Raw genomic sequence first — 20,604 nt, 5'->3', positions numbered from 1 at the left:
AGAGAAAAACATTCTGTAGGACAGTAAAGTTGGAAAAAGAAATAGTTTGTAGAGTGAGAATGACGTTAGATACATAAAAAGGAACAAAAACCAATAGACGCTTCCTGTAAATTAGGTTTAAACAAATAAGATTCTTTTTAGTCATCGTTAAATGCGAACATTAAATACGAATTTTCATTTACATTAAAAATTAGATATTTTTGGGCTGGTTTAGCCGGTGGCAACATTAACTAGAGGTGGAAAAACGGATCTTTTTAAGGACCGGATCAAAACCACTCCTTTGGTGAAATTAATCAGCTCTTTTTCATTGGCGCCTTTTTCGATTTTCGGTGTGCCAGCTCCAAGCTCAATAGTAAAGGTTGATTTTTCATATTGATGATTGATCGATTGACTCTTGTTTTATTCTGTGCCAATAATGTTTAGATTGTATCATGTTATCAAGTAATGATTGTTTAGAGACGGTCTGGTGCTGTAGGTTTGAAAAAACTTTTTCTTTACCGTGCCAACGTTTCGATGTTTATTATGATCATCTTCAGGGCCTGGGATTTCTAAATATTGCTTAAATTATACAAATACACGTAAGATATGAGTATGAATTTATACAGCGATGTACACAATAGAAATTTTAGATTTTTTTGTACTCACTCAAAGTGTTTTTTGTGTGGATGTGTCACTGTTGTGTGTGGTGTTGAGAGTGTTAGTGAGATATTTATGTTTTTTGTTTATACATGATTGATTTTGAAGGATGGGGACGGAAGTATGGATAAAAATCCATTTTTCTATGAGGAGTCGGCTTCTTTGAGGTGAAAGGGACCTAAAATGGAAAAAATGGTTTGTCGTTCGGGCCTGGTTAGATTTTCAGAATTATTATAGACGGGATTATTAGGGAAAGGAGAGGCAAATTGTTGGAAATTTAAACTCTGTAGAATTGTTTGATGTATGGAATGTGATGATTGTTTTATATGTTGTATTATATATTTTGTGTTTTATATATATAAATATCCTTCGCAAAGTTGAAAAACGTGATATCGAACCCAAGGAGAGCAGCAAAACAAGAAAATCGTACATGTCATATTTCTAATATTATTAGTTGGCAACAAAAATTAGATATATCCTTCTCGTGATATGGCCGGCGAGGAGCCCTCATTTGAGCCCACTAGATTTTTACATATGTGAAACTCTGAAAAGTGCCGTGTACAGCACACCCGTCGAAACAAGGGAACAGCACATAGAGAAAATTGAAATAACGTGCAATGAAATGAGGGAAAGAAGGGAAGAAGTCCTCCATGCAGTCACGTCGGTTGCTCTACATTCCTGCTTGTGTATCCGATACAAAGGATAACATTTCGAACAATACACCAGTTAATTTGCAAAAAATGCATAATTTAATTAAGTTAAAAATTTCATCGTAATTTTTCTTTAATTATGTTCACTTTATGAGAAGAAGGGATCTCATTTTTGTTGCTTACTAATAAATGTGTGGTGATTAGTGACCGTTAGTCTATGATTATTCGGAAATCGTGAGTTGCGGTCTCGTGTGACGTAGGTTTCAGAAAAACATTTTCTTTATCGTGCCAACGTTTCGATCTTTATTGACACCATCTTTAGGGCCTGGGATTTACAAACATTGTTTAAATTTAACAAATACATGTAGGATATGGAAAAAACGTGAATTTATACAATGCAAAAAAATATTTTTTATATTCAATCAAAGTATTTGTACTGGGGACCGCGGTAGCCGAGTGGTTAGCATGAGAGACTCTCACGCCGCGGTCGTGGGTTCGATCCCCACCGTCGCCTCTGGCCCTTTTTTCACGATAATTTTTGCTTTCTTGAATGTTTTTCAGCAAATTGCAACTGCCATTTAATGTAATGTTCTTTTAGGTTTAGATTTCTCTCACTTTTGCTCTACTTAGTATACCTGTTTTCAACTGTGCTATTCCTAGGCTGGCATCACATTACAAGTTGAAACGCCTCACAATTTGAGCGGAAGAAATATCGGTTTTGGCCATTTCCCTCAAAACTGCACATTTTACTTAACCAGAAAATTTTAGAGGTCTTCGAATTCTTTTATTTGCTCCGTAATTTTCCTTAGCTGAATGTAAATTTTTTTATCAACACCCTGGGGGCGGTTTAACTCGCGAGGGATTTACCTTTGTCATCCCTGGTTTTTTTAAGCCGAATATTCGCTGTTCCTCGATTTCCCTCAATCTCATTCACTCACTCCCACGCGGCATTATTTAAAAAAATAGCAAAAGAAGCACTGGCTCTTTGATATAAAATGCTAAACTGAAATGATATTCTTTCATAAATATGAACATTAATTGAACTTAAATATTAATAAATAATTTTTTTATATAAGGTCTTGGCTAAAATGAAAAAGTTAGTGTCACTAGCAGGATAGGAAGGCCGTGGGTTCGAATCCCGCTCGTGACACTAACTTTTTCATTTTAGCCAAGACCTTACATAAAACGGATAATTAATTGAAAGAAGTAATTTGGTCAATCAGACCACTAAAATAATGGAATTAATTAGTATCTTGAATTTATAATTATTCACAAAATAAACAAGGCTTTATTTAATATAACACTATTTTCACATATTTGTTATATTTAAGCATAACAAACATTGAGTTTACTGTCAAATCGAGGAAGATTAAGGCTGGAAAAGGAATTTTTAGGAATTATTATTCAAAGTTAAAATATCGTACTGGCTTCAAAACTGTTATTAAATTAAAATTGGAATAAAATTAAATGATTGAGTTTATATTTCTTCACAGGACTGTATTTTAATATTTTCTTACCTTGCATAGAAAAATAAGTCCATTATTATATAATAATTTTAAAATACGTGCAGAACGATATATTAGTTTATTTATGTATAATTTTTCTTATCACGTTACATGTTAATAATCAAATTGTATGAAAACATTTCATTTACATCATTCAGATCTAGTGAGGATTGTGAGAAGCCAGATGCATCGTGTTCTATAATCGAATAAGACGATTCGTACGAAGTAGAATCACACAAAGAGAAAATATTTTACAGGTGATGTATTTAGAAAGAAAAAATAGCCGGTAGACTAATGAAATCTTTTTGTAAGTAAACGGTTTCCTAAAAATATCGCAGACCTGTTGATATTGCGCATATCTTTCTTCCTCCTTTGCCTGCAGTTCGGTTTCAGACAAAGCGATCGTTATTTTTAATCAAGGGACGCATCAAATCGAGAAATGACTCAATTTTCGGCTTTTTCATGGCGAATTTTTGCCTTTTTTCTCTTCTTCTTCAGATTATAGGGAGGAGATAATTACGTTTGCGTGTCCAGAATTGGATCAATGCTCACTAACGAGTATCCCTTAACGTTATTCTGCCCTTGTGTAAATACAACTTGGCCCAAATTCACGGAAGTGCATTTCTTGTCGAATTCATAGCCGACTAGTTTTATAATGAAGAAATATAATATTTTTGTCTGTATTGTTAATTAAATTCATATTTTTTAAAACAATGAATATACTTGAATAAGTTCATTAGAGTTCGTGGTGTAATTGACCGAATAACGTTTTTCAATTAATTAATCTTTATATAAGACATTGGTTGAGATAAAAAAGCCAGTGTCACGAGCGGGATTCGAACCCACGACCCTCGGCTAAATACGCCGCTGCTCTACCACATGAGCTATCGTGATTTCGATCCACTCGGAAACTAAATTCCCATCTCGACCTACAACTGTTCGAAATTTCGTAGGTGAAGATATACTTCATTTTACTTATTAAATTCATTAAAGTTCGTGGACCGATTGATTAATATCTTTCAATTAATTAAGGAGGTGGTTAAGTACGAGCATTAGTCGTCTCGTCCGCATTTTCGTTAAGGGAAAAAAGGATAACAACGATTTATTATCGGTTTGGCATGATTTTATATTTTTCCAGTGTGTTTGTATCATACTTTATTTATCGTCTTTCCAAAGGAAAAAGGAAATGGAACAGAATGCACACTGCCAACGTTTAAAGTCCATCTTTCAAACCTTATTCAGTTCATAATATTTTTCAATTCTCCATTATAAATATTTGCTGAAATAAGTATCAGTATATTTATGGCGAACTCTTGTATAATTATCACATAATAATTTGTTAGAGTCAATTATTTTCAATATTTTAAACATTGGCATTAAATTATAATCGTTTAAGTCCTGAAAAATTACATCGAAAAACTAAAGATTTTAGTTCCACTAATTTCGTGGTCGCTTGACCAATTAATATATTACAATTAATTAAGGTTTTTAGTCGAGATAAAAAAGTCAACGGCACGAGCGGGATTCGAACCCACGATCTTCGGCTAGATACGCCGCTACACTTGAGCTATCGTGACCTCGATCCACTCGGACACCAACTTCCCATCTCAACCGCACCTATTGAATTTTCCCTCCTTTTTGCCATTTTTCAAATGTCGTGTAATCGGATTGGATTCTCGACGACAAATGAATTGGCCACAGAGAGCTTTAGTGAAGGATACTTAATTTCAAATCATTGAATTCACTAATTTCGTGTTCCGCTTGACCAATTAATATGGTTGAAAAATGGCAAAACCCCTAACCATCCCTAAACCGTGGGTTCGAATCCCGCTCGTGCCATTGACTTTTTTATCTCGACTAAAAACCTTAATTAATTGTAAAAAAGATTTTGGGTTTTTTTTCGCAATTTCTGAATTTCTAATCGGTAGGTTGAACATTATTAATTTTTGATTTCACTAATTTTCGTGGTCCGCTTGACCAATTAATATATTACAATTAATTAAGATTTTTAGTTGAGATAAAAAAGCCAGTGTCACGAGCGGGATTCGAACCCACGACGTTCGGCTAGATACGCCGCTGCTCTACCACTTGAGCTATCGTGACTTCTTGCTTTATGCTCAAGAAGCTCGGTTCGAATCCCGCTCGTGACACTGACTTTTTTATTTCAACTAAAAACCTTAATTAATTGAATGATATTAATTGGTCAAGACATTAACTTTCCATCTCAACCCCACCTTTTGAATGTTCCCTCGTATTTGCCATTTTTCAAATGTCGTGTAATCAATTTGATTCTCGGCGACAAATGAAATGGCGACGGAGAGCTTTAGTGATATACTTCATTTTAACTTATTAAATTCACTAATTTTCGTGGTCCGCTTGACCAATTAATATCTTTCAATTAATTAAGGATTTTAATTGAGTTAAAAAAGTCAGTGTCACGAGCGGGATTCGAAAAAAAAGACATACGAACACTGGCCTTTTTATCTCACCTAAAATCCTTAATTAATTGAAAGATATTAATTTTTAATTTTGCTTATTTGTATCTTGTCTATTCATATACGTATTACTTATTTTTCCATATGCTAGAAAGCCCGAGCACAGAACTAGCACGTGTTACATGAAGCCAGCCGACAATAATTGCATTGTGATAGAGGAAGAAAAAGGTCTCAGGGAATTGCCTAGAAAAACAGTGGTGGCAAACACCAAAAACCAATCCCACATCTTGAAGTCATTACAGGTGAATAAAGAACATCACTATTGGGTTTCACCAAGCTTTCGGCGAATGTTCCGCCATCATCAGGGCCTAATTTATTAAAAAACACACATCTTATATAAATACATTACAAAAATACAATTACGTACTTAACCCAGTTGTTAGGAAAATTCAATTTATTGGACATGTTCGTTGTTTTTTTGAAGTGAAGGTGAAAATGAATCTATATAATAAAAAACAAAAACCGCCTTGCTTAAAGTCTAGTGACCCTCATCGGTCATCCTTTGGTTTCACTTTTTCATAAGTTAACACTAAATCTCAGGTACATGTATTTCTCTATCATAGATAGGTTATATATATATACAACTTTTTTTTACTGTTTTTTAACTTAAAATTATAATTTAACTATATACAACTATGTACAAGGATTTGAAGAAAATTGAGAACACACATCGGACGATTATAACATGATAAGGGACCTATCCCTGTTATCAATCCGGGTGTGATTAGACACACCAACGTCACTTTGCGCTTTATTTCGATTCATGAATAGTTGTAGGTTTCCCGAATATGCCATGATGGAACCCAGTCGATCCATTTGTAAATTACAAGTGTTTTTCGTAACATGAACAAAAGACTTTTTCCAAAAGTAGTTCCAAGTTCAACTCTCTGCCCAGGATCCCAGGGGAGTCCAACTTGAAGAAATGACCACTTTCAGTCGCATGTGTTGCCAATCCCGTGGTTTTCTTTCTATTTATACAGTCCAGTCTATGTTGGTTCATTCTTATTTCTACTTTTTGTTTTGTTTGCCCGACATACTGGATATGGCAACCCGCACATGACACCTTGTAAATCACACTCGACTGTGAGCTTATTGGCTCTTCGCCTTTAGGTTTGAATGCAAACATCTAATTTATATGATACCAATTTTCTCCATCTTATCTTTAAACAATTTCTTGATTTTCGGGGATACATTAGAAACATATGTGATTGATCTAAATGAAATTGGTTTATCACTTCCCTCCAACATGACATTGGGGGTAATGTTATCCATTAGAGCAGTATTCTGAAATATTTTTCTTTAAATTCATTTATGATCCTACTTGCCAGTGCCAACAGGTAGTGGTTTGTTTTTAGCATTTTTTGGACTTGGCTACATTTTGTGCCAGATATGATGAGTCGCTCAAGCCCAAGGCTCGGTTTATCAAATTTCTGGCACAGTTCACCTTTAGAGAGAAAGAATGGGAAGAGTTGAAATCCAGGAACCTATCATTGCTAGTGGGCTTTCTGTACCAATTGGTCGTTAATCTGTAATCATTTCTTTCAGTGACCAAATTCAAGTATGGAAGTTTACCATTGTTCTCCTCCTCCACTGTAAACTTTAGGGCGCCATGGTAGTAGTCCTTACAAGTCAAATCCTTGAACATAGATGTATATAGTTAAATTATAATTTTAAGTTAAAAAACAGTAAAAAAAAGTTGTATATATATATAACGTATCTGTGATAGAGAAATACATGTACCTGAGATTTAGTGTTAACTTATGAAAAAGTGAAACCAAAGGATGACCGATGAGGGTCACTAGACTTTAAGCAAGGCGGTTTTTGTTTTTTATTATACAGATTCATTTTCACCTTCACTTCAAAAAAACAACAAACATATGCAATAAATTGAATTTTCCTAACAACTGGGTTAAGTACGTAATTGTATTTTTGTAATGTATTTATATAAGATGTGTTATGTAACTCTGTTCATGTAAATTTTGTTTTTTAATAAATTAGGCCCTGATGATGGCGGAACATTCGCCGAAAGCTTGGTGAAACCCAATAGTGATGTTCTTTATTCACCTGTAATGAGCTCAAGAAGATCCAATACAACTACGGTTATCAGTATCGGTATCAGTTTAAACTACGTAGGCCGATCAACGTCAACTAGAACCAATCCCACATCTTTGGCACAAAATATAAATAGTAAACAATGAAAAAAAAAATACAAACGAAACTTTCTAGAAATGGTTTACATTAATAGAGTCACACGCAGCATTAATTACAGAACAGGTACATTCAATCACAGCCTTCGCTACGCCAACATCATAAAGCAAATAAATTGTTAAACGTTATTTTTGTATTTCCTTTTCATTCGTTATTGTCTTTAATCATTAACTTCCTTTTCAATATTGAATAACCCCGAATCACAAATCCAATCCAGAAAAATCCCAATTTTCGACTTCCTTTGAGTTAAATAAAACCGCCTATGATCAAAGAAAATTTCTCAGATTTACCGCGTCCCCCACCCTGTCATATAAAAACAGCAGAAAACAAATTCACGTTTCACAACATTTTCACACAGAACCAATATCATACCACAAGAATGGCACCAAACTTTATATGAGTATGAAATACTTGGTTCAAAATTTATATTTACATCAGAATTGTATTTTTTCCAATCGACATATGTTTTGCAATTCACCCAGATCGTGAAGATGACCCGAATAAAGGTCGAAACGTCGGCAAAAACATTAAAAAGGTGTAGAAATGATAAATGATGGAGTGAGTGTGGTGTTCAATCCTTTTTAAAAAGATAGTTCCTACTCACAGTAAGTTGTTTTGCAACGATCCCGATTTCAAGCCTTTTAGCTCATCATCAGGTTGAAGGACCTCTACAACCTGATGATGAGCTAAAAGGCTCGAAATCCGGATCGTTGCAAAACAACTTACTGTGAGTAGAAACTATCTTTTTAAAAAGGATTAAAAAGGTGTTTTTCTAAACTATCTCAAACTGACGGCTTCTCACGATTTCAGCAAATAATTATTCCTCAGACGCCTTGGGAACAAGGCTTCAGAACAAATTGCAGTTCTGTCTGTTCTGCAAATATTCATCCGAATAGATGTAATAGAGTGGTTTTATGCAAATCTAGGATGGCTATGTAAAGGTTTTTCGGACATTATTGGGAGAAGTTAGGTATGTAAGACGATGTGGGCTATGCGGTTTGTGGGGTTTAGGTTTGAGAGAGACGACGGAAAATTTGTATAGTGTAGAAAATTAGAGGTTCGTAGCATTGAATTGTAAATGAAAGTTTAAAAGATGGCCTTCTGTTGGACGTATAACATCCTGTTGGGGGGATATTTGCCGAAATAGATTAGATCTGTTTAATTGTTTTCAATTCTTATCTGAACTAAAACCTCAAACAACAATTCGACCGAATATGAAGATATTTGAAAAAGAATATATAAATGTTGTAAGGTATGATGGGAGAGGTGTCAGTAATGAAGGTGGTGCTTCCGTTGTCAAACGACCAGATCTTTTTTTCACTGCTGTTGCCGTATCCCCTGGGTAATCGAACCTTTTCTGTGCCCCTTCGGGCCCTTGTGAATCTAAATCTTACCCCCATCCCCATTCAGGGAATCTTAACGGCGTTTTCATTTCCGCAAAAGGTCAAGGGTGCATCGTAATCAGGACCAGAATCGAAGCTTTCCCCCCGTCGAGATTTCCAATTGGAGGCTCGTTTGCGTCGTGATCAATGATGTGCACAAACGGAAACTAGGATAAGTATAAATGGATTCATCAGATTTAATCATTAGCTAAAACTGAACTATAAAACGTCCAGATTGGGAATGTACGAGAATAAATCAAGACTCGATAATTGAAAAGGATGGTACTATGAACAAACTAGCTTCGCAGAGATCCGGATTGCAAGAAGTAATCGTTCATTGAGTGCTCTTCTTTCTTTAATTTTTAAAATTTTTGCTTTGGCATAATATGGTGTGACATGATCAACTTATTCGATATTACAAACATATCTGATACAAGCATTTTGTGCTTTTTGTAGTTTTTCTAAATTTTTTTACTTATATTACAATAGCATAGGGAAGCATAATCAAAGATTGGGAACAACATAGATTTTATAATTTGTAATTTTACCTCAGGTGGAAGATCAATCTGGATTTTTCGCAGCTGACAAAGGCTTTGGAAAGTGTTTTTACAAATATCGATGGTTTGTTCTGACCAAGACAATGTTTCATCGACTGTGACACCAAGATTCTTTAATGATTTGGACAGCAGTATTTTGTGGTTATTTATTAAGATATTTACATTTTTAACATTTACATAGTTTAAGTTTCTTCTAGTTCCTATCAGCATTGCTTGACATTTATCATAGTTTATTGATACCCTATGTTGTTCACACCATCTGTTTAGTTCTTTCAAGTCATTATTCATCTTATCAACCATTAGATGCACGTTTTCTTTGTTATCTGAACAATATGCTTGAAGGTCGTCTGCGAGCATCATGCTCTTGACGTTTTTAAAACATGTGAAACTTGGTTTATGAAGAAAATGAAAAGCATCTCTGATAGATTACTTCCCTGAGGAACTCCAGATAATAACCTTGTCCATTCTGAAACCTCTCCATCTACATCCTTAACACATTGACACCTGTTTATCAAGTATGTTGAAAACCATTTAATCGTGCCATCGGAGAAATGTAGTGACTTAAGGATTGCCAATAATAGAGTATGCTGCACAGAGTCGAAAGCCTTCCTAAAGTCAATTAAGACTAAAAGTGAGACCATTCTTTCATCTATACTTTTTCTTAAATCATCCATAACCCTTATTTTTTTTTTTTTTGCTGGGGCTACCGACATCTAGGTCATTTCAGTCCCCCACTAAGTCTATATTCTATATTCTATACCCGTTCAAACACAACATTCATACAAATAAATACATTCATACACTTAAATACATCCATACAGTACACTCATTCCTTTTGGTCGGTGGAGTACTTGATATTCTAACTACACATAAACAAAACTAGATTGGGGTTGATGGGGTACTTTTATAAATATTCCGCCATCGACCCCGAACACACAATCACTCGCTTTCATCGTTCGAGGGGTGATGACGTTATATTCACCCTCACCCCTCGCCATTCACGCTAATAAATACATGAACACAGACAAAACATATAGACACATAACACATAAGACATACTATATACAATAAAAAACCCAATTTCCCCTAAAAAGCGGAACAGGGGACTCTGAAACTCGCTACAGTGCTCGAGGACTCTTCTTAAATCCGGCGGCATGCCTACACGCTCTCTGTATGGAGCCAAGGCATGACACGCCTCTATTATGTGGGACACATCGAGCAACCTTTCTCTGCATAAGGGGCACCTGCGCATAACCCTTATTAATGCAGCCTCTGTGCTGTAACCCAGTCTAAATCCAGATTGATATTCATTAAGGATATTGTTTCTACTAATATGTTGTTGTAATTGTCTAAATATAATTTTCTCAAATACTTTTGCCATGACACCTATAATATTAATTCCTCTATAATCATTACAACTGATAGGATTGTTTTTATTTTTTAACGGAATTATAATTGTTTTTTTTCTATATATAGGTATTAATACTAATAAAAAAATTAAATATATGCAACAAAACTGGTGCAATAATATCTTTAAGTAACTGTAATATTTTTACAGGCACATTGTCAATACCAACCGATTTTGACTTAATACTTTTCAGTGAAGCTACCACTTCATCTATTTTTATTTTTGTTAGATTAAATTCTGCAAGATTCGATTCTCTTCCTAATTTTACATATTTATTAAAACAATCTATATCGATTTCAATATTTTTTCCAGCAAAATGTTTGTTCAATTCATTAAGCGAGATGTTCGATGGTTTATTGTTTTTTGTTTGTTTTAATAATACCATTATTTTTTAAGATTTTCCAATAGTCACTAGGGTTATTTTTCTGATCAAGTACATCTCTAAGATATTTATTCTGTGCATTTCTCAATACTTGTTTTACCTTATTTCTAATTTTCTTATATTTTGTATTATCATCCTCGCTTTTCGTTCTTTTGAATATTTTATGCAGTTTATCCCTATATTTCATCAATTCCTTAATATCTTTGTTAATCCAAGGCGCCGGATTTTTTTTTTGTTGAAAATAGTTTTAATGGGGTATGTTTATAATATAGATCAGTAATTAAGTCTTTGAGTGACTCGATTTTATCATCCAATTTAGCCTTATCATAAACTTGATTCCAATCCATTTGCTCAGCATCAAGTAGTAGTTTATTCACATCAATACTCTTTGTGTCTCTATACATTATTTTTCTTAGTTGTCTATTAGTTTTAATATTTATAGTACAGAAAATCATGTCATGGTGTGATATACCTGTAGCTTGTTTTTGCCCATGATGTTTTACTATATTAATATCGTTTACTATGATAAAATCAATAAATGTGTCGGAAATTGACGTATGGTGAGTATTTGTAAAAGGTAGGATTTTTATATTTAGCTTATTAACTTCTTTCTTCAGAATATTTTCATAATTACAGGCTACATTATTCACATTAGAGTTTAGATCGCCTATAATAAACAACATGTTCATATAAAGGGATCAATTTGCTGATATTAGTAAATACATACTCTAAGTAACCAATTTTTGGAGGCTTATAAATCATACATAACAATATCTTTTTACTTCCTCTTCTAACATGAAGAAATAGGTATTCAGGCTTTCGGTCGTAATTTGAGGGAGAGGAGTCTATGATTTTACATGAATAATTTTTTTTAATGAATACCCTTATTCCTCCACCTCCTTTATCCGTTCTATCATTTCTAATAAACTGATATTCGGGAAGGTTTTTCAAATTTACATTCAAATTCGGTTTTAAGAAAGTTTCAGATACCCCAATAATATCAAATTTCCCGGAGCCAAACATAATAACAAATTCATTCCAGTTTCTAACTAAAGAGCTAGCATTTACATGAGCGATATTTACATTATATTTGTTTTCTTTTACAATATTTTCAGATAGTCCTTCGCTCATTGTGTCTTAAAGAAATAAATATAACAAATCAACAACGTTAACAATACACAAATCTGATAGTGTGATATCAAAACAAAAGCGAAAAATACATTGAGCATGCATTTATAAAAATAAACCAGTGAAGATCAACAACAATTCTACTTTTGATGGTATTGATATTCCAGCAATAACAATGATCAAACATAAGTTTACTTAATTTATTTATCGTGCCAAAAATTGAAGCTGTGTTAGTACAAATTAAACATGGATTTTCAAATGAAAAACAGATTATTACTTTATTTTGTTGTGAAATTTTTGAGGCATTAGGTATGTGTAAAGTTATCATTTTGAGTGTTAGTGTGAGTGTGAATATATATTTTTGTTTCATAATAAAAAGACTAATATTTACTTAAAGAGAGAGAGAGAGAAAGAGAGGAAGAGAGAGAGCGTAAGAGAGAGACAAGAAATGAAAACTCTCAATTACATAGCAAAGAAAGCATATCCCATCATCCGGACATTTATTGATAATTTGACTGCTATTAATAATTTACAGGGTTAAATGTTTGATGGGGGATCAGAGAGAGAGAGAGAGAGAGAGAGAGTGTGAGAAGGAGAGAGACATTTATTTCTCCACTCTTGGGCGGTTAAAATAATTGCTCGCAACGATTATTTACCTATCATTACTATACAAAATGAAAAAATCAATCGTTTCGATGTGATGAAGAAGTTTGACGGAAAGCTCACCGAAGTATGAAAAATTACAACATTTCAGGAGAAGCGATTTTACAAATCTACCTCGATTTTTTCCCCGTTGCCGCCCAATTTACTTGATAAAAACGTCGCGAAGTACCGATTTCTTTTCCAACGTAGAGTTGATAGATTTATTTCTTTGGATGTTTTTTGATATAGAACATTATAATTATTATATTAAAATTATATTATCGATCTTTTAAAAAGACGAGCTAAAGAGACGCAATCTTCAAAAAATATTAGATCTTTAAAAACACGGAATCCCAAGGGACATGTAAAAAGGGTTGTAGTTTAAGTTAAAAAATATTTTAACTCGAAAAATTGTCTCTACCCTTTTGAATTGTTTAAAATATATAATTTTTTAATTAAATTCTTTTTATAGTTGAAGCTCCACTTAGATCATTAACTAAACGCCATGAAAGAAAAAGATTAATCAAGCAGTTTAGTAAAATAATTAGAAGATAATTTTAATTTATTTTTTAAGCACGTTTCAACTTGCTGACTTTGATGAATAGTCTTTTACTTATTCAGTATAAACTTTAGTCGCCAGTTTTTACTTTATCCGTAATATTTTCAATTTTAAGTACATGGTAAAATATCCTTTAATTTTGCTTATGTTTTATCTCGGGAACGAAATTGCCAGTCGAGCTTTCGTAAAGCGTAAAGTTTCTTTAGTGGCACCATTCTGAGAATTAAGATAAGATGATAAGTCATCGAGTCAACGTCGGGTGGTGTTGCTTAAGAAGCCAGTCTAAAATCAACTCGCGTTTTGAAAACACCGACGTAAATATCTTCCTAAATAACTTATCACCATTTAGTAAGCGCAATTAACAAATAACGACAGATTGCATAATTAAAACGTTTGCTTTGACTCAGCTCCAGCCACTGGACGGCGTGCATCATTGATCAAAATTTGGTACTCGTGTATCTCATAAAATCATAATCATGGAGCGGACAACATCAAGTAAAGACATGTTAATATTTTATCATGCATTAATTTTTTAATTCGCTCATCTTTTTCTACATTTATGTCTGTTTTAAAAATGAAATTAACGTCAATGTACGATGAATTCGTGCAAAATCTGTTTTTAATTTTTGCCGCTTGTCAAAAGGTTAAATCGTTAATTTTTGATTGTAAGATTGCAAAGGGGAATTGTTATGTCTTTCGTTTAACGATTGGACCGCCCGAATTTCGAAGGGTCTGACATACCCAAGTTTCCGCAAATGGGACACTTCACTGGCCGCAGATCCGATCTTCTCTACTAACTTTCCCTGTGGTATAATGTGGATTACTCTCCATTAAACCGTCAAAGTTGGTCGTCTTTTTTTTTTGGCAAACTCTGGAAAGTTCCTCTGTCACATCTCTCTAGAAACATTATTTTTCTTTCTTGTTTAACTGGTTACTTTTCACTTTCCGTAAGTAAAAACGGATAAGCATTGCTTAAAGCCAAATAATCAAAGGGTTAAAGATAAATTGAATCTAAAACAAATTTAAAAAAATTAACTAATATAACATAGTTAAGAGACACTGAGTTGATTTTTTTATTCTTGAATTTTCCACGGCATAATAAACAGGTTTTCTTTTTTCTGAGATCACACTTCTTTTATTGTAACAAAACGAAACAAAAACAACTCTTGTATTTTAATGATATTTTTTTGTAACGCAGGGAATGAGCTGTATGCTCCTGGCAGCAGACTTATGCTTGCATGATGGATCTACATGCATTGGGACCTACGCTACCTCTCTCCTAACTATGGCGATGTCAGCAACAGGAACAAGTAAAAATATTTTAATTATTTATAAACTGTTTTTACGGTTTTTCTAGACCAGCTTTTGCATGAAGAATAAGAAGAGTTAGCTCATAATTTTGGTTTTAACCCAGTTATCTTCAACACATTTTTTAAATTCGAACTATGTTTTTATATATTTTTGTATTTATTGTATGTATCTATAATTCTTTTATTAATCAAATTGAACAGTGAGAGAACTACAGTTTTCTAGCGTCCTAGAAAATCTATGAACAATAATTGCTTTCGTTTGTCAAACCTTGGAGATAAACGGACGGAAAAAACCTTATAAAATAATTAAGGTTTTCAGTTAAGATAAAAAAGTCAATGGCACGAGCGGGATCCGAACCCAAGATGTTGTTAGGTGGGAAGTTGGTGTCCGAGTGGATCGAGGTCACGATAGCTCAAGTGGTACAGCACCGGCGTATCAAGCCGAAGATCGTGGGTTCGAATCCCGCTCGTGCCATTGACTTTTTTATCTCAACTGAAAACCTTAATTAATTGTAAGCTATTAATTGGTCAAGCAGACCACGAAATTAGTGAATACTTACAAAATAAGATGTTTAGAAGATCGGACTTACTTGAAGTCTTCTGCAGCTCACGGCTTACTCGCTGGTCTAAAAACTTTTTTGTACTCGTCCTCGTGCATCCCAAGCGCCCAGCTTAATGGAAGCAGGAGTTGTTCTGGAAGAAGCAACTAATAGAGAAGGCAAAGTTAAACGGAAACTTTGGTGCTCATGCTCCAATAATATACATCATACTACTACTATCATACTTCATCGTGTTAATAAAGAAAAAAATAACCATCGAGAAAACAATTCTGAGTTGGCCAACAGAAGGGTTTTTTCATAATGGCTTTAAACTCAACTGTCTGTAATAACTTACAATTAATTAAGGTTTTCAGTTGAAATAAAAAAGTCAATGGTACGAGCGGGATTCGAACCCACAATCTTCGGCTTGATGCGCCGCTGCTCTACCACTTGAGCTATCGTGACCTCGATCCACTCGGACACTAACTTCCCATCTCAACCACACCTTTTTGAATTTTCCCTCCTTTTGTCCTAATGTCTGTAATAACCTGTAGTGGTTCTCGATAATTTTTGGACTGTCTTTCCTCGCCATTTGATTAGACAGAGGCGTTTCAGTTTCTCGCCATCCTGAGTGGAATGTTTCAATGCAAACTATGATTGAAAACTGAAGCGAGAAACTGAGTCGCATCTGGAAAAACAAAATAGCGAAAATGGGCGAAATAAAATGATCAAAAACGAAAAAAAATTACACATGCATCCTGTCCAGGCTTTCTGCAAACTTCCAGCTTATTTTTCATCCCTCACTAGTGAAACCTGATCCGATTTATCTACGATTTGACTATTTTTACTGCTGCTTCCTTCTCATTCAAATTTTCGGCTAATCCGAATTTCCGCTTATCCGAATCCGCGCCCGCTCCCAATTAGTTCGGATTAACTGGACTGAGCTGTACTTAAAAAATCGGATTTTCTTATAAAATCAACATTTTATGAGAGTTTTACAAGAAATGGCAAATTTTTCAATTCATCTGTCTGAGGATAATATTGATTACAAAATTTAAGCTGCCAGGTTGATAGTGTTCCGTTAAAATTCGCCTTAAGAACCCAAAAGGAAGCCAGAGCTTTTGGCTTTGTTCTGTACAAGGTTTAAATGTTAAAAAGTTTTTAGGCGAGCTTTTTCGTAGTTAAGTATCTTCGTCTCGTCAACATCAGAAATATGAAATTGAAATAGACGTATATAGAAAACCTGCAACTACTAACACTATGATACGAGCGGATTCTTCTCACCCAAGGACCCAAAAAGTTGCTACTTTCAGTTGGCTCATAGACCGTATGTGTTACAACTTCCATTAACACTCGCTAGCTATAAAAAAGAAAAACACAATGGATATCAAGAAATATTTAATGATGGGTTGCTAGTTAGAACTATCAGGTGAAATTCTTAAACAAGAAGGTTTTAGAATAGCTTTTAGAGGTACGTGTTCACTTAGAAACTAACATCCTCTTAAAACCTAAAGACAAGCAATGACAACATGGCAAAAAACGGGGTTTACCAACTTAATGGAAATGATTGCAACATATCGATAGAGAAATTAAACGAGAGTTAAAGAACATTTGCCTAAATCGGACTAATTTTCGGAATTTAAGGACCGTCTAAATGAAACAAAAACACGATTTAAATTTATATTGAAATACAACAGTGTTACATATTTTCAACGAAGGGAGGGCACTAGATTGAACATGGAGATAAATGCATTAATAATGTAACAGATTTTGATTTAACTCCTATTTTAATTAAGTACATAAATAATATTAGACGTACAAAATAATCGTATTAATTAATTTAATTTTTATTAATTTTATCATTAATTTACTAATCTATTATTAATGTATACTTTTAATTTTTTGTAGTAATTAATCAAAAAACAAAAAATTAATCCATAATTTGTAATTATTTTCGTACAGTATTTGCTAATATAATAGGGTATTCACGATCTTTGTGTTAACCCTGTTTTTTTTTATTTATTTTTTTTATGAGGGTTCGCAACAGCAAAGGTTATATCAACCCTCGGGGTGCCAGTGTTTTTGAAAAAAAGCCCATTTGTACGTGAGCGCCGTGTCAACACCTAAACCGTTGCGGCCACCGACGCCCCCAAGTTAACCCTGTTAACTCTGTTAAGTCCTATTAGATCGAGAAAAATGATGAGAGATGACGTAAATTTGTAAGAATCGGCTAGATAACATTGCTCATTCTAACAGGCCAGGGCCAATGAGATGTTAGGTCGAAAATCACATTGCTAGCCGTTGGGAGTAGGCAACCAACACGGCGTCCCAGAATTTAACAGCTGTTTTTTATTTACACTTATTTTTATTCTTAAATACGCATTAATTAAATCAGACCAATACATTTGTTTTGTTAATTTCAGACCTGTCCCTATACTCTCATTCATGAGTGTTAAGCCAGAAACACACTTACCCAATGCTACGCCATGCGACGCTACCCGATGCTACCCGACGCAAATCCAAACTCCGTTTTTCCATAAGGTTGCATTACCCCCGGGCACATCTACCCGATGCTATGCCACGCTAACCTACCCGACGCTCTGCGATCCCCACTGTCCAGATTTTCGTTGGGTCGCATCGAGTACAGTCGAAGACAAAAGAACCGGTGACTCATATTTTTATTCAAACTACACGTATTACTGTCGTTGTATTAATTAAAACATACTTATTTTAATATAAACCAAATTAACTGTGATTAAAAATGAATTAGTTTTTATTTAAAAAATTAATTTTAATGGTTTGGTAGAAAATCGTTAATCAAAACACCGGAATACGATTTTTTGATATAATGAATTTAATTAACAATTTATTGTACTCGCTTCAGCGGTACATTTACTAAAATTGGAACAATTTATTACACGGTTTTGCTAATAAAATTTAATTAACAATTTATTTCATAGTTTTGCTCGTAAAATTACACCATTTTGTAATGTCGGGTAGCATCAGAACAGGACACTCATATTTTTTGTAGTTTATTTCAAACTAAGTACATGTAATTTTGTCGTTATATTAATTACAACATGTTATTTTAATGTAAACCAAATTAAACGAGATCAAAAATGCATAAGTTTTTATAAACATTGTTTAATTATGATGGTTAGGAGTAACTTTATTTAAAACAATTAAGTTTAACAAACAATTTATTAGATGGTTGTGCTCATAAAATTTAACTAACAATTTATTACAAGGTTTTGCTCAAAATAGTGCATTAAGAACAAAAGATGCGTTGCGATTGTGATAGTGATTATTGTGATAAACGCTGTGGACTGTACGCGACGTGTGCTTGCGTCGGATAGTTGTGCACACCCCACCAAAACGTGGCAAGGCGTCGGGTAGCATCGGGTAGCGTCGCATGGCGTAGCATAGGGTATGTGTGTTCCCGGCTTGAGGCGTTGACACGGCGCTTATCACTGTAATGTAAAGGTCTTGGGTTCGAATCTAGAGGCCCTGCATTCGAACCCAACATACTTACTAATGGACTTTTTTTGTAAAACAACAATTTAACAATTTATTTCATAGTTTTGCTCGTAAAATTACACCATTTTGTAATGTCGGGTAGCATCAAAACAGGACACTCATATTTTTTGTAGTTTATCTAAGTACATGTAATTTTGTCGTTATATTAATTACAACATGTTATTTTAAGGTAAACCAAATTAAACCAGATCAAAAATGCATAAGTTTTTAAAAATATTGTTTAATTAGATGGTTAGGAGTAACTTTATTTAAAACAATTAAGTTTAACAAACAATTTATTAGATGGTTGTGCTCATAAAATTTAACTAACAATTTATTACAAGGTTTTGCTCAAAATAGTGCATTAAGAACAAAAGATGCGTTGCGATTGTGATAGTGATTATTGTGATAAACGCTGTGGACTGTACGCGACGTGTGCTTGCGTCGGATAGATGTGCACACCCCACCAAAACGTGGCAAGGCGTCGGGTAGCATCGGGTAGCGTCGCATGGCGTAGCATCGGGTAAGCGTGTTCCTGGCTTTAGACGTTAGGATACAAGTTAGGCACGAATTGAAGCGTGTCATTTGTTAGTACTTTTTGAGTGCATAGATAGCATTTTGAATGAAATAGTTGATTAATTTTCCTTTTTATTAACTTCTGGCATCCTACAATTTAGAACAAAAGAAAACTAAAACAAATAACAACAAGCCTTCAAGGACTGTCATAGTTCTATTTTTGGTTCTAACAATCGCCACGCGCAGCATTGCGGAAAAATAACGTTTAACATACTTTGTAATCCCCCCTTTCGCACGTTCAAAATTGAGCAGCATTAAAAACAGGCTTGTCATTGGAACGTCGCGTTGGCGGGGGTATCGGCAGGTTCCCTCATACAATTCATGTCGAGAAACGATGTTCCTTCATCCTGATGATGAGCTTTCAGCCTGAAATCCGGATCGTTGAAAACAACTAAATGTGAGTAGGAACTATCTTTTTTAAAAGATTGAACAATACACTCTCTCCATTATTGATCATTTCTATCAGAAATTTCATTCTAGAAGAAAGTTTATTGTGGTTTTAAGAGGAAAACAGTCCTCTTCCAATTGTCCATACATGTTACTTCTTCATTATTTTATGCGTTTCAGAAGAGATCTCGTTATGTTTCGTCTTGAAGTTGGAAGAGTGATTTTGTGGTGTTAGTGCGAGAACGCCCGTTGTACCCAGTAGAATTCTAGGTGTAGGATGGTTTTTCTAGTCTTAAGTCCATATGGGTGCAAATAGTGCATTATATCGTTTTGTTTTGCTATGTAGCACCAGTTTAGGACGGTTGTCAAGAAGACGTTTCATCATTTTGTATCTCATAGTCTGTACGTTCTTGTCTAGTATGGAGATAGTGATAGCGTCTACAACGCGATTAGTTTGTGGTTTGCCGGAGTGGTAGTGACGGATGTCGAACTGACTTTTGCATTTCGTTTCGAGAGAGGTTGTAAATTCCTTCAATTTACGTTAAAACGGTAGTTTGATAAGAAGCGTCTCGAGCACTTTGGGGAAGCAGGCTGACGGGACGGTAAAGACGGTAGGACGTTGGGAGATATTTTTATTCGCCATAAAATCGAGACTGAAACATAACTAACTTCTTAAACAAAATAATAATTCTAATATACCTATTAAAACCTTCAACCAGCTTGC

General features: G+C 34.3%; 1 protein-coding gene across 1 annotated transcript in view; it reads left to right on the top strand.

The window, feature by feature from the left end:
• LOC106671176 overlaps positions 1–14,932 on the top strand; it is an 86,320-nt gene extending 71,388 nt beyond the window's left edge. Inside the window, exons 5-6 of the mRNA XM_014402068.1 lie at positions 14,751–14,862; positions 14,910–14,932. Coding sequence (XP_014257554.1) covers positions 14,751–14,862; positions 14,910–14,932 — 135 coding nt within the window. The remainder of the gene's footprint in view (positions 1–14,750; positions 14,863–14,909) is intronic.
• The last annotated feature ends 5,672 nt before the right edge of the window (positions 14,933–20,604 follow it).

Source organism: Cimex lectularius, unplaced genomic scaffold (genome assembly GCF_000648675.2).
Source record: "Cimex lectularius strain Harlan isolate CLEC.00 unplaced genomic scaffold, Clec_2.1 scaffold141, whole genome shotgun sequence".
NCBI classification, from domain to species: domain Eukaryota; kingdom Metazoa; phylum Arthropoda; class Insecta; order Hemiptera; family Cimicidae; genus Cimex; species Cimex lectularius.
This window is presented reverse-complemented; position numbering and strand designations above follow the sequence as displayed.